The sequence below is a fragment of the Alexandromys fortis genome, unplaced genomic scaffold, assembly GCF_014885135.2.
Source record: "Alexandromys fortis isolate MF-2015 unplaced genomic scaffold, M_Fortis_MF-2015_v1.1 scaffold_23, whole genome shotgun sequence".
Taxonomy (NCBI): Eukaryota; Metazoa; Chordata; class Mammalia; order Rodentia; family Cricetidae; genus Alexandromys; species Alexandromys fortis.
The window spans coordinates 16,258,707-16,274,270 of NW_026067907.1; the positions used below are offsets into that span (position 1 = coordinate 16,258,707).

Here is a 15,564-nt window from a genome sequence, read left to right on the forward strand (position 1 = left end):
CTCCCGCTCCAGACAGACGCAGGTTAAGATCCTCTCTGGTAAGCCAACTCATGGGCTACACAGAATATTAGAAATGGGTTAGAACAATATGTAAGAGCTAGCCAATAAGAAACTGGACCTAGCCGGGCCAGGCAGTGTTTGAAAGAATACGGTTTCCGTGTAATTATTTCTGGGTATAAACTAGCCATGCGGGCGGCCAGGTGCCGGGGATGCAGCCCTGCTGCTCCTATTTCAACAACCCCTGAGTAAAAACCTTCACAATCCCCCCAAATAAAGTACCTTCCTAAAAGTCATCATAGAATTCAACTTCTGTGATATTAATAATCTTTTATATATGGGTTATTATTAATTAATAGCTTACTTAATTATTTAGATAATTTTAAAACTGTAACTTTTATCATTACTCAGAGGACAAATATATTGAGATAAAGAATAATGACATTAACTGGGGTCATAACTCAGTGGTAGAACACTTATCCGTGATGGGAAAGATTAAGCGGTCACTCCCCATTTTGTTGAGAAAAAATAATGGCAGAAAAGAAAGACAGAATATAATGATGTGGGCTGGCTTCACTGAAAAAACAACACTCAGTCTCACAGTCAATGTTTTATTCATGCAAATTCATTGACCATATTGATGAGTTCATAAACATAGCTTCAACAATTATATCATATACATTAACCATATTCTCAACTCTATTCACCCCACTTTATCCCTCAATATCCTACCCATGTCTTTTTCTTTCTTTTGAATAGTTCCACTTTTCTTTTATGTTACATATATGTTTCTATTTTCATGTTTTAATATGTATTAACCTAGGCACATACTTTATAGTGGCACTCACTCAGGGGATCAAATGTTAACATATTTTTAAGAGCAGTTAGAAGAAAATAATGTGTTTCATGTCTTGTAAGTAGGTGTTTAAGAACACAAGATATATTTTAGACAAAAAGGCAATAGAAAGATGGACTGGCATAATTCTAAATGAAGCAAGGAGACACTAAGGTATTAGTAAGTCAAGTAAAGGTTCAATGCTGAAAAATTCATAAATCCTTTACTTTATATATTTTAAATTATACCATTTATCTCAATAGCTACAAACATAAAATACCCTTCTGATTTCTAGGGAAGGAAGGGCAGTTTTATTCATTATTCATTTCCGAAAGAAAGACTACTTCATATGAGAAATCTGATGTTTAGCGCAAAAGTTACTTGGAAAAAAACTTTCTAATTTCTCCAAAGCTTCTTCATAGCATTTTTCATCTCTGCATTCCTCAGTGTGTAGACAAAGGGATTCAGCATGGGTGTGACAATTGAATCTGACACAGCCATGGCCTTGTCTATGGGGTAGGTAGATACAGGCCTCACATATAAGAAAATACATGGCACAAAAAACAATACAACCACTGTGAAGTGAGAGCCACATGTGGAGAGAGCTTTTTGTCGCCCTTCGGAATTATGGGTCTTTAGAGAACATAGGATAATTATGTAAGAGACAATTAGAATAAGAAAGACGGCCATACACATCACCCCACTGTTGAATATAACAATGAGACCCAGGGTATGGGTGTCCATACAGGCCAATGTCAGCAACTGAAACAAATCACATAAAAAGTGATCTATGACATTGGGACCACAGAAAGGTATTTGATACATGAATAGAAGCTGAATGGTTGCATGTGCAACCCCCCCTGCCCAAGCACCTCCCAAAAGCATGCAGCACATATGAGTATTCATGATGGTTCTGTAGTGAAGAGGTTTACAAATGGCCACATAGCGATCATAGGCCATCACAATGAGAAGAATAATCCCCACACCTCCAAAGAAATGCTCTGCGAAGAGCTGAGCCATGCAGCCTTCAAAGGAGATGGTAGTATGTTTAGAAAAGGAGTCTACAATCAATTTGGGGGCAATGACAGAAGAATAGATGATATCCAAAAGGGACAAAAAAGTGAGGAAAAAGTACATTGGTGACCTCAGACTCTGACTTGTGATCATGGTCACTATGATGAGCACATTTCCCAACACCATGACCACATACATGAATAGAAACACAGTAGAGAACAATTTCCGCAAGTGCCAGTTCTCTGTAAGACCCAAAAGTATGAACTCTGTCACATTGTTTTGATTTCCCATTTATTTTGTGATTAGCATTCCAGCTCATAGTTGTTGAACCTAAAAAAAAAAAAGAAAATGTGATTTAAAATTAATCATCTGTGTGCTTCTAGGTCATAAACTCTCATATTGACTTTCTGTACCGCTAACCATTCTGCCATATAAGGTAAAAGAAATATGCTTTGAACTCTAGTCATGAAGGCCAGTATGGTGACCAATGACTATAATGCCATCACTTGATGCTTAGAGCAAGAAAGAGCAGAAGTTCAAGATCAAAGTCATCCTTGACTGCATAGTAGTTTGCTCCTGATTAATCTAAATGAGACTGTCTCTCAACAAAACTGTTCTTTCAGGTTAAAAAGGTTTTTCTCTCTCCTTTTAAGCTTATGTTAATTATCAATGGGCAACATTTTTGAGGAAAGAGTTTCAGGACAGGGTTTCTCTGACTCTGCTCTCTGGAGCAGGGACTCGACAGCTCTGCTCTCTGGAGCAGAGATGCCAGGCTCTGCTCTCCCATGCAGCTCAGACCCAGGATGGACGTAGGCTAGAATCTTCCCGGAAAGCGCACCTTGGGGTGCTACAAACATTATTAGAAATGGGCTAGTCCAGGTGCGAGAATTAGCCTAGAAGAGGCTAGATAGAAATGGGCCAAGCAGTCTTTAAATGAATACAGTTTGTGTGTTGTTATTTCGGGCATGAGCTAGCAGGCGGCTGGGGTGCTGGGGATGCAGCCCCGCAGCTCCTTATTTCAACATTTTTGGCTGTCCTGGAACTCACTCTGTAGACCAGGCTGGCCTCAAACTCACAGAAATCTGTCTGCCTCTGGTCCCTGAGTGCTGGGATTAAAGGACTGCACCACCATCCCCCAGCTTAGTGTGCAACTTTTGACCTACATAGGTGGTTAGACTTCATTTGAAAAATAAAACACTGAGGAACAATCAGTTTATAAATATTGTGATGGCGGCATATGTCCAGGATTTATTGACCATATATGAAAGAAAATTTAGCAAATTGTGTTATTCTTTTGTCTTTTAATGATAATATTTTCTATACAATTTATTCTGATTATAATTTTCCCTTCCTCTACTCTTCCCTATGGATCCCCTCCTCTCCTACCATCAGGATCAACTTCTTTTCTGTTTCTCCTTAGAAATTAACCGGGCATTTATGGGATAATAACAAAATGAAATGTAACATAAATTAAAAAAATGACAAGTCAAAATAGGAAAATCAAGCAAATAGAAGGAAAAGCAATCAATAAAAGGTACAATAAAAAACACAAGAGAAGTATGAAACTGCAGAGACATACTTTTATGCACAATCAGAAATCTAATAAATACACAAAACCAGAAGCCATCATATATATGCAAAACCTATAGGGAGGAAAGATAGATAAATAAGATAAAATCAAAATGTAAAAGCACTGACACATGATTATGGGACAAGGAACCTCCAGTGATGCCATTTCCAAAAAAACTGTAGCTATACCACTGTCATTTCCTACTTCCTTTCTATGTCTGAAATTATATACTTACTACGTATTATTATCCGATACCTAAGTAACATCGATCAATGATGATTAATTCCCAATTTGAGAATAAATGGAAGAACGAGAAGCTGATTTTATGCTTGTGATTATATAATTTCTGTTTTGTAGATTCAGCATTTTATAACAAAAGTTATGAAAGAAGAGGTCATAAATTTGAGATGGGCACAAGAAGAATTACAGGGGTAACAGAAGCATGTGGAAATGATATAAATACCGTTATTACCTATTAAATTCTCAAAAAATGTAAAAGAAGAAAGTAAACAGGAAGCATTTTGTAAACTGTCCTACTTTAAAAAAAAACTTTCTTTTTCCCATCACCAACTTCACCCAGTCCACCTGTAAAACCCCAGCAGGTGGGGGGCATGGAGAGAGAGTATTCAAAGAGATGCCTGAAGCCAGCAAGGTAAAACCTTAGTGCAATGGAAATTCCCCAGAATCTACAAGGCTGACCCTAACAAAAACTCCTAGTAGTGAAGAATAGAGCCTGAAATTTCTGCATTCAGACAAGGATTTTCTAGTGGAGGGAATAGGACACCAATCCAGTCACAGAACCTTCCACCTACAATTTATCCTTCCTGTAAGATGGGCTTTGGCACTGGTGCCTGGAACTTGTGGAAGCTATTTCCCACTGACTTGTTCAATTGAAAACCATGCCTGACATTATCTGCAGGGTTATGAACCTGGATAGCTCAAAGATCTAGGATAAAAACAAATATTTAAAAAAAAAAAGCCCATGAAATGATTCCCAATAATACTCTACTATACTTGTAGATCACAGCCTAGCCTAATGGTCATCAGAGAGCAGAAAATGTTCATCAAGCAACTGAAGGGCAGAGCAGAGACAGAGACATAGACACTCAGCTAAACATTAGGCATAGTTCAGAGCTTGGGGATGCTGTGGAAGAAGGAGATAAAAGATTGTAGAAGTCAGAGGAGTCAAGGAAACACAAGAAAACACAGAACCAACTAACCTGAACTCCTAGGCACTCACAGAGACAGAAGCAACAATCAGGAAGCTTTCAGGAGTCTGACCTCGCTAGGTCCTCTGCATCAATGATACTGTTGTATAGTGGGAGTGGAAACTGTCTCTGACAATTTTGCCTGACTTCTGGATCCTATTCCTTCTATTGAGTAGGTTCATCTAGCCTTAGTATGAGATGTGCCAGTCTTTTACAACATGATATTCTATGCTTGGTTGAAACTTGTAGAAGCCTTGCCATTTTTTGAAGTGAAAGAGAGAAGGAATAGATCTGAAGAAGAAAGAAGAAAGAGATAGGGACTTGGATGATAAAAGGGTTGGAAAGCTTTGGTTGGTAGGTAATGTATGAGAAAACAATAAATAAAATAAATAGAAAAATAATAGACTTTCTTTTTTAAAGGGCCACTCCACTGAATAGAAGAAAATCAGTTAACTCTCTAAGTTTTATAAATCTAATATTTTATAAATCATGTGTTTATCAAGCAAGGACGGATTAATTGCACAAGATTTTTAGATATGGTATATGTCTGTGAGAACAAAACTCATAAATTAAAAATAATGCCAATAGAAATAAATATACTGAAGGAATTTAAGAAAAATACTGACTTAAGGCAAATTTGAGAGCAACCTGGATACATGGTGAGACCTTGACCCAAAATAAAGAAACTAATAAAAACATAAAATATTTTCGTATATGAGAAATAGAACATAAGCAAAACAGATAGAAAAACAAATACTTAAATCAATATGTGAAAAAGATATATACTGTGAAAGACAAAAACCAACTAAGTTAAACTTTAAAAAATAAGCCTCATTGGTAAGCATGTCCCTCTGAGTAGAAACTTTTATTCTTTGTTTAAGAAATTTAATTCAATAAAAGTCATATTTTATCAAATATTATTTGATAATTTTATATACTGATTCAACTCCTCCCCCTAACTTTTGAAAGATATAGTTTTATGTTCCTACACAATTACCCTGACTTCATGTCTTCCTTTTCTTAATTTTTTAACTCACTGACTCCAGTTTACAATGCTATGTGGTTCTAGATGTAGGGCTATCCTTTGGAACTTGTTTTACCTACTAAAAGCTGCAAAGTTAAAATAAAATAGGCTGTCCCTTCTCTGGCAGCCAATAATGCCAATAACCCCTCAGTTAATGGTAAGGGTTCATGAACCCGTTTACACTGCATGCTGTAAGTTCCTCAGTTAAGGGTAGGGACTCATGAACCCCTTCACACTCCATGCTAGAATGCTGAATTGATCTGTTTTAGTAATAATTTCTCTGAGCCCATGAAGGCTGTAGCCCTGTCTTCTACAGACATCTCTGCGAAACTCCAGAACAACAACTCAATGGGAGGGCACTCATCATATTCTAGAAGTCGTTTCTATAGTCTAATTTCATAAAATGATGAGATCTGTATATGAAACCTTAATCTAATTAATAGTACTTATCTACCCAGGAAATCAGTATTTCACCTGGTGTGTCTTATTCTCATCTGGCCCCAGGGAAGTTTTCACCCTTGAGAACATATTATTATAGCTGGTGAATGAAAATGCTTTAAAACTGAAATAATATCTTCACCATTGTAGAATGATGACTAGATGATTGTTTTAACAACTCTTTGGAAAAGGGGAACAGGTCAAGTTTCTCAGATATCATATAGGGTAATCTGTGATCTTCTAAAATTCATCCTCATTTCATTGACATGAAACAAACTTTTTCAGAGAAAATAAAACCTGTGAATTATCCCAGTTTATTTTTTTCTAACCATGTGGAAATCTAGGAATATAAACGAGGGAGTTCAACCATCCAATTTTTATCAAATGTGTAGACCAGAACTTTTATTGTGTCCATAGAAAGAATTAGAAGGAACTTTTAGACTCTCTGAGCCTACAAGAGACATAATCTTCCTAGGTCACTAAGTGGTATATTGTCTTACAAATAAAGAGCAATTACTAAAGAGAAGCCAAATGGAGACTTACCAATTCATTTCACCTTCCCTTTTTATTTGCAGATGATTGTATTCGTGGATGAGAGTAGAATGTTTTATTTAGCTTCTTCTGAGAAATATCATAAGTATTTCTGTTCTCTGGGTATTATCTAGGACTGTTAAGAGCATAGGGTGTTTGCTTGAGGCAGAGTTTCTTCATCCTGGATTCATCCCTTGAGGATAATTCTACAATGATGAAGATACTAATAGTTTTAATGTATTTTCATCTACCAACTGTAATAATAGTGTCTTCTCAAGGGTGGAAACTTCCCTGGAGCCAAATCAAAATAAGGTATCAACAAGTGAAATATTGAATTTCTGGGTAGAAAAATGCTTAAGATGTGTCCATTTTCATATTTGAAATATAAATACAATATGAGAAAGAAGAAATAATATAAATGAGCTCTGTTCTATGAAGTTATTTCATTTGCATCGATTCTACAATTTAATTGGCATATATCACTATATATGCAATTACTTGCTGTGTAATAGCATTCTCATAATAGTATACACAGTTTGACCAAGTTCATTGTATTACCTCCAGTTTACTCTCTGTTTTCTGGCTTCTCCTCCAATTACTCCAATAATTTGAAAGTTAATTCCAATCATTAACTTTCATTTAATCTTCCTGACATATAAACATCCACAATTCATGTAACTATATAAAAATCCATATATGTATGCAATATTTGTCTATGTATTAATTAATTTGATTTAGTATGATGCTCTTAATATAGACAATATAGCTCTGTTCATTGTGGCTGGATGTAACTCCAGTGTATGTATCTATCATGTTCTGTTGATGGACAGCTAGTTTGATATAATAACTTTACATTGTGAAGAGTGCGGCAATAAACATTGACTTTGTAGAAGTATTTCTTTAGACTTAGAATATTTCAGAATAACAGGACAGGAATATCATATATTTAGTATTTGAGGAATATCTATACTAATTTATATCTGGATTTCAGTTCACTTTGTACATTATTGCCCTTTTTCTTTCATATTTAGGAGTATTTGTTATTTGTTTTTTTTAATGACTATCATTCCAATTGGGATATGAAAGAATTTTGATCCATCTTAAATTTCCATTTCCTGATGGGCAGTGTGATTTGAACATGAAATATTTTCCTTAGGATGATGTTTTTGAATATTTAGATGTCCCTGTTTGAGGCGGTTGTGATATTGTAAGTTTTGGAGCCTTGTGGGACAAGTAGATGTAGGGAGAAGCACTTCCTTGAGGAGTTAAAACCCAGCCTTGATTCCTATTCACTGTGTGCTGACTAAGGGTGATTGTTACCAGCATGTGTCCTGCTCCTGATTCTTCACCTGCCTACTCCTCATTTCCCCAGCCATGAAGGAATGGCCCTGACAAATACTAAACCTTAATGAACACCTCTTACCTTAAACCACCTTTTTTATTCAGCCACCACAATAAGAAAATTATGAAGCATAGGAAGTGATAATAAATGCTTTCATGGATTTTAGCCATTTGTACTTTATCCTTGGAGAACTCCCTACTCATTCATTTCCTCCCATATGGATTCTATATTTGATTTCTTGGTATTTATTTACTTCTTGGTTTATTTATTTTCAGTTCTGCATACAGTATAGATATCAATAAAGTGTCCAAAATGTAGCTATCTAGAATTTTCTCTCATTATCTTTACTGCTCATCAGAAAGAAAATAATTTTACATAATCCCATTTGCAAAATCTTGTCATTTCTTCAGCAATTGTAGTCCTTTGCAAAAAGTTGTTGCCTAAAGCGTGAAGTTCTCTCATGGCGGCAACAACAGCTGCTTTCATTGTTTTTCCCTAAATACTTTCAGGTCTGATAGTAAAATAATATGAACAGAGTTAATGATCACATATTTGTCTTAGCTACTTTTTTATTGCTGTTAAGAGACACTATGACCGGGGCCACTTAAGAAAGAAAACATTTAACTGGGGTCCTTTTTCAGGATCAAAGCTGAGTCCCTTCCCATCATGTTGGAGAGCAAAGCAGACACTGGAGCAGGAGCTGAGAGCTTACATCTCATCTGAAAATTAGAGGCTGAAGGGTAATACTGAGCTTGGCATGGGTTTTTAAAAACTCAAAATCCATCCCTAGTGATACATCTCCTCCATAGTTCCTAACCCTTCCCAAAACAATACAACTAGAAACCAAACAGTTAAATATAGCACTCTGTGAAGGACATTCTCATTCAAACCACCACAATACTGTTCATTAAATTTTCTTTTAAAGAAAAATGTCTTTTATTTTTGATATTAATATAATTATATCATTCCCTTTCCCTTTCCTCCCTCCAAACCGTCCTTGTTCTTTCATGACCTCTTTTCTATTAATTGTTGTTACATATATATATATATACACATACATATGTGTATACACATATACACATAAAACATATATGTATGTGGGTATGTATATGTACATGTATGCATATACACACACATAACACTCTCTGTACAGTGTTGTTTGTATATATATTTTCAGGGCAGACCACGTGGTATTGAATGACTAATCTGTGTGCTCTTCCCTGGGGAAGACTTTCTCCCCGTCATATTGATATGACTTTACTTTGGTAAGCTTCTGATTTTCCTAGGAGACACAAACTCACAGAAAACTTCCTGATCCTCTGGCTCTTATAATGTTTTTTCCCCTTCTTTCACAATAATCCCTGAGCCTTAAATTTGGGAGGCGTATTATAGATGTTTCTGTTGGGACTGGCTTCCATAGCTCTGCATTTTGATTGGCTGTGGTTTACTGCATTGGTTTCCATATGTTGCAAAGAGAAATTTCCTTGATGAGGGATAAAGACTATTCTTATCTATAAGTATAAGGATAAATATTTAGAATGTAGTTAGGGATTATTTTTTTTCAATCACAGCACCCAAGATAACAGAGTATACAGAGTATAATTTTTCTTGCCTGGTGATCTGAATTTCCTGTTAGAAATATTGAAAGCAACTACTATATCTAAAAGTAAACTGATAAATGATTTCTTAGAAATTTTCTGTGTTCTATATACAAATGGCAAAGGTAGAGTGGTGGTCAGGATCATTTGGGCTGAGGATTAGTTGTCAGTTTAGGCTGGTACTCAGGTAAACTTACTAGAGGGTTTTGCACAATGATTTGGAGAGGTGGAAGTGATAGAAAAATGGATATTTACATTAAACAGTTTCTCCTGAATTTAAGGAACTGTAGCTTTTGAGTGAAGAAAGGATCCAGAAAGTGGGAAGAAGAGAGGTCACAGATGAATGTCTTAGTGAATGTCATTTTTTATAAGAAGGCATTATCAGAGAGTTTCTGCCAGCATAAAACAAATTTCTGCCAGTGGGAATATGGATATAGTTGCAATATTAGGATTTAATCAGTGTTCAGAGAGATGTATACATTTTCTCAGTGTTGAGACAAAAAGTTCACAAAAATGGCAATTGAAGAGAGATGTGTTTATTTGCAACGCACAACGCCTGTCTGTACTCTATGCGCTACCATACAGTTTGTGAGTTTCAAGCAAGGGGCTGGAGGTTGAAACACAGAGATACACACAGACAGAGAGACAGAGACACAGACCTCTAGTCACTGGTAAGAAGCCCTTTATTCAATAGCACCAAGGAGGCTTATACGCCCAACAGTCAGGTGGACCAACAGGTGAAAACCTTATCCTCTGATCCTCAAAGCAAGGCAACAGGTGCTCGTAAAGCAGAGCTGGTAAACAACTTTGACACAGCCTTTAGTAACTCAAATCAGAAGGAAAGTAAGGATCTCTAGCAGGGAAGAGCAGCTGGAGGCCAGGAGTACAAATGGTACCAACATTTATTTTTTTCCAAATGTTTGAGAACATACAGTTCACCATCATCAGGAAAGCATTTTAGCATGATATCAATTGCCAGTACATGCTAGTCCATCATGATGGTCTTCTCTTATGCATGATGCTCAAACCAGGAAAAATTTATGTCAAATTTGATATGAGATATTAGAACAATCAAGTTTGATCTTCCTCTTAATCACTGAGCCATCTATCCAGCCTGATTTTGGTCTTTCTGTTGCTACAAACTTACATTGGATAATTACAAACAAAACTTTTTTCTCTGTTACTTGAGACAGGAAGTCCAAAGCTATAGCACCAACAGAACTAGTGACCAGCAAAATTCTATCAGCATAGATGGTATCTTCTTGCAGTGTGATGTAGATTTAGAAGTAAAGGGTTGCCTAGCTTTTTGAAGGCCTTGGTTCAATTTCTAGCGCTGAAAGTAAATTATGTTATCCTTAAGATATATACAGGCAAAAATATTTTAGTTAGTTTCCTTAGACCATTGTACTGGACTCAGTGTATGCTTTCAATTACCCAACTGTTACTCCCATGAAGATTAATCTTCACAGCTGCTACCAATCCTTAGCAACTTTGCATTCAATTACATTCTTTTAAAATATAACGTTCTACTCTGAACTATTTCAGCTTACATTCATCTCTTATGCATTAAGTTCATCGCCATGAGCTCCACCCAGTCTTTAAATTACAAAACTATTCAGAAATGTCTTCTAATACTCAGTGTAAACTCTTAGCTATGATCTACCACAAATTCTAAAGAAACTTAATGTTTCCAATATATAAAGACACCAATAAACATTGCTGTTCCCAAAGCAAGGAACAGGAACCCCCCAAAATTGTCACTTCAGTATCAAAACTAGAATGACAAATACTAAATCCTGAGTCCTGTATCCAGGGTCAGAGCATGTGGTATCACGATATGAATTTCCTTGGTGTTGTTTCGGTTCTTGATATTTATAGACCACATGATCCCTCTCCTTGGTTGATTCCATTCATGTCCTGAAGATATTCTTGCCAGGTGCTTTACTTGTCTTGAATTTCAACTTCACTGGAATTAATTGCTGCTTAGACTTCACATTTACAACCTCACACAGTTAATCTCAGAGAAACTGACTCTCTTAACATTGTCTAAACTCCCAAGCTTCTAATTTAAATAAATATAGGTAATTTTTTCCATATCACCTTAATCCTTGCATTCTGCATGAAGGAAAAAATATTCGTCATAAAGAAAATACTGAGGTTTCTCTGAAGTTGATGAAGTAGCTGTCAATTTTGTGGACCCGTGTCTTCTAACTGCCTTTTTGATGGCTAGATTCTATTCTTTATATAGATCTCTATCAGCAGGATTCTTTGAGGATCTCTCCTCTCAATGGTGGTTCTTTGAAATAAGTTTACAGTTTTATATCTTGGAGGAAGTGATGTTGTAGTAAAACCAAACACCTAAATATCTCAGTGTTACTTTTTTTTTTTTTTTTTTTTTGATTTCGAGACAGGGTTTCTCCATAACTTTTTGGTTCCTGTCCTGGAACTAGCTCTTGTAGACCAGGCTTGGCCTAGAACTCACAGAGATCCACCTGCCTTTGCCTCCCGAGTGCTGGGATTAAAGGTGTGTGCCACCACCGCCTGGCTACTTTTCTTTTTGTCCCAGTGAAAAGCATGCATTTTTTTAAAGAGCCACACCATCTTTTACACAAATTCTAACTCATTATATTTTTAGTAAGACTACTTTTTAAATTCTCTTTTACTGATTTTTTTGTCTGATTCTTACTCTAAATTTGACAAGAAGTATCCAACAATAGATATGTCACAGCAATGATCAGAGGCAGTCTTGATATTTTTCAATATTTAATTTTTTATTCTAAATATATCACAAGAGAAAATATCACAAACCTTTGCCAGGGATAAATTTACCAGGGATATTCTCATAACCTAGCACTGTGTGAGGAAGACCCCAGAGTATCTTGAAGCTGGCTGGCTGCTGGCCTAACTCCAGTCCAAGGGAGAAACCCTGTCTCAGAGGAATATGGCAGAAAGTGATAGAAAAGGAAACCTAGCATTCTCCTATGCGCTCTAGTATATACACATGCATGTACTCAAACACATTTGTATAGACCCAATACACTCACACATACAAAGTAATTTAATAAATGTTTTCCTGACATAGAGTCCTACAAACTAGATTGGTACTATGGGTATATTTATAAACTTGCTCTATTTATATGGAGTTGAGAATTTTGACAAAGCCAATGTCTCATTTAGATAAGTGTGCTACACAATTAACTAGAAGGGCTCACAAAAACATGGAATGACTCAGCTCAAAAAGTTCTAGGATCACAAAATTAATTATTTTTCAACCACTACAAATATGAAGAATTCTCCAAGGGACACAGTAGACTTCCATTTTCAAAAACCTTTGCTTATGATCTCAATAATTGTATGTTTTCTATTGTTTGTTGGTAATATTGTTCCCTTTACCTATATATTCTATTACTTATATAAATTTGGAGATATCATGTCAGTTAAAGCTTAGTATATACCAGGCATAAACAACAAAAATGGACTCCTTGCACAGATATCAACTCCAGAGAAAGAGAGTAATGAAGGTTAGAAGGTATAGAAGGATAAAAGCACCTTTAAAATACTACTGTGAAGAAAATGAAAAGATTGAATAATCTGAGAGAAGAAATGGAATATGCTTTGGATAGAGTCATGGGGTAAAGCTTTACTAGGGTAATAATATATAGTGTTTATCTAAGATTAACAGTAAGTAAGAAATTAACCGACAAGGATGATGGTTTTGAGGGAGAAATAAAAGACACTGAGGGGAGAAAGGGCTTTCACGTCTTTAGGACAATATAGAAGCTCTGACTGCTCTGGTGTATAAGGAAGGAAAGTGGTGGACTGAATGTTTCAATGTTAGTTCTAACTGCAATATTAATTAGAAAAATCTTTTAAAAGGGCAAAGTGATTCCATGAAATGGTGGCAAGAAGGAACATGAATAAATTATAGATATTCTGTAATCAAAAGCAGTTTTCTAAATAAATATTCCAGTTGTTGACAGCAGAAAATGAACAGTAGCAGATTTATAAGTTCTTGAAGAAAATGTTCGTGGGCAGCACATGCACATTTGACATGATAGCTACATGATAGCACACAGAAACTACTGTCTCATCCACAGTTTCTTCATGGCATTTTTGACCTCTGAATTCCTCAGTGTGTAGATCAAGGGGTTCAACATGGGTGTGACAATTGACTCAGACACAATCATTGCCTTGTCAATGGGGTAGGTTGACACAGGTCATGGCACAAAGAACAACACAACTGTGAAGTGAGAACCGCACGTGGATAAGGCTTTCCGTCTTCCTTCAGAAGTGTGAGTCTTCAGAGAACACAGGATAGTCATGTAAGAGGCAATAAGAATAAGAAAGATGGCCACACACATCACCCCACTGTTGAAGATGACAATGAGACCCAGGGTATGGGTGTCCATACATGCCAGTATCAGTAACTGAAACAAATCACATAAAAAGTGATCTATGACATTGGGACCACAGAAAGGTATTTGATACATGAATAGAAGCTGAATGGTTGCATGTGCAAACCCCCCTACCCAAGCACCTCCCAAAAGAATGCAACACATCCGAGGACTCATGATGGTCATGTATTGCAGAGGTCTACAGATGGCCACATATCTGTCATAGGCCATCACAATGAGGATGATAATCCCCACATCTCCAAAAAAATGTGCTGCAAAAAGTTGGGTCATGCATCCTTCAAAAGAGATGATCGTCTTCTCAAAAAGGGAGTCCACAATCAGCTTTGGAGCAATGACAGAAGAAAAGGTGACATCCACTAAGGACAGAAATGTAAGGAAAAAGTACATTGGTGATCTCAGACTCTGACTTGTGATCATGGTCACTATGATGAGCACATTTCCCAGCACCATGACCACATACATGATTAGAAACACAGCAGAAAGCAGTTTCCGCAGCTCTGAGTTCTTTGTAAGACCCAAAAGAATGAACTCTGTCACATTGTTGTGATTTCCCATTTATCTTGCTTTAGGTGAGCTCCAAATAAATCTTGTAAATCCTAAAATAAATATAAATACATATGGTTTGTAATTAGTGGTTGTTTTTAATTTTGTATTTCTACCTATCAAGGGAACACACTTGCTTTTAATCATTTATTCTCCCTCCAAGCTTTTGTTGTTAGAATTCTACATTATAGTTGAACAAATGTTCTTGTAGTATGATAGAGCATCCTTTGGATATATGCCCAAGAGTGGTATTGCTGGGTCCTGAGGTTAGTTGATTCCCAGTTTTCTGTGAAATCATACTACTTATTTCCTGAGTGGTTGTAGCATTAATGAAGGAATATTACACTCAGTCCACATCTTCTCAGGTATAAGCTATCATTGGTGTTTTTGATCTTAGCCATTCTGACTGGTGTAAATGATATATCAGAGTCATTTTGATTTGCATTTCCCTGATGGCTAATGATGTTGAACATTTCCTTAAGTGTCTTTTGGCCATTTGAAATTCGTCTATTGAGAATTCTGTATCCCGTTTTTAAATTGAATTATTTGGAATTTTGGCATCTAATTTCGTGATTCTTTATATATTTTTAAGATCAGTCCTCTCTCTGATGTGGTGCTCTTAACTGCTAAGCAATCTCTCTAGCTCCAAGGTGACACTTAGAATGATTATTTTAATGAAGTTGTGTTGAAATAGGAGCGGCGGGGCTGCGTCCCCGGCACCTGGCCGCCCGCATGGCTAGAAATACCCAGAAATAATTACACGGAAACTGTATTCTTTCAAACACTGCCTGGCCCGGCTAGGTCCAGTTTCTTATTGGCTAGCTCTTACATATTGTTCTAACCCATTTCTAATATTCTGTGTAGCCCACGAGCTGGCTTACCAGGGAGGATCTTAACCTGCATCTGTCTGGAGTGGGAGCATCATGGCGACTCACTCACTCAGCTTCTTTTTCCCAGCATTCTCCTCTGTCTACTCCGCCTACCTAATTTTCTGTCCTATGAGGGCCGAGGCAGTTTCTTTATTATTAACCAATGAAATCAACAGATAA

General features: G+C 36.5%; 2 protein-coding genes across 2 annotated transcripts; both read right to left on the reverse strand.

The window, feature by feature from the left end:
- Positions 1-1,228: 1,228 nt before the first annotated feature.
- Positions 1,229-2,155, reverse strand: LOC126497621 (olfactory receptor 4C6-like). Its single transcript, XM_050135757.1, has one exon. It carries the CDS (start codon positions 2,135-2,137, stop codon positions 1,229-1,231), a length of 909 nt encoding a protein of 302 aa, XP_049991714.1. The 5' UTR covers positions 2,138-2,155.
- An 11,481-nt stretch (positions 2,156-13,636) lies between these two features.
- LOC126497816 (olfactory receptor 4C6-like) lies at positions 13,637-14,527 on the reverse strand. Its single transcript, XM_050135986.1, is given in 1 exon segment — positions 13,637-14,527. A coding segment is annotated over 1 exon segment (891 nt).
- Positions 14,528-15,564: the final 1,037 nt, after the last annotated feature.

Excerpts from the sequence above, each read along its gene's own strand:
- LOC126497621 (XM_050135757.1), bottom strand. The coding sequence starts at position 2,137 with ATGGGAAATCAAAACAATGTGACAGAGTTCATACTTTTGGGTCTTACA.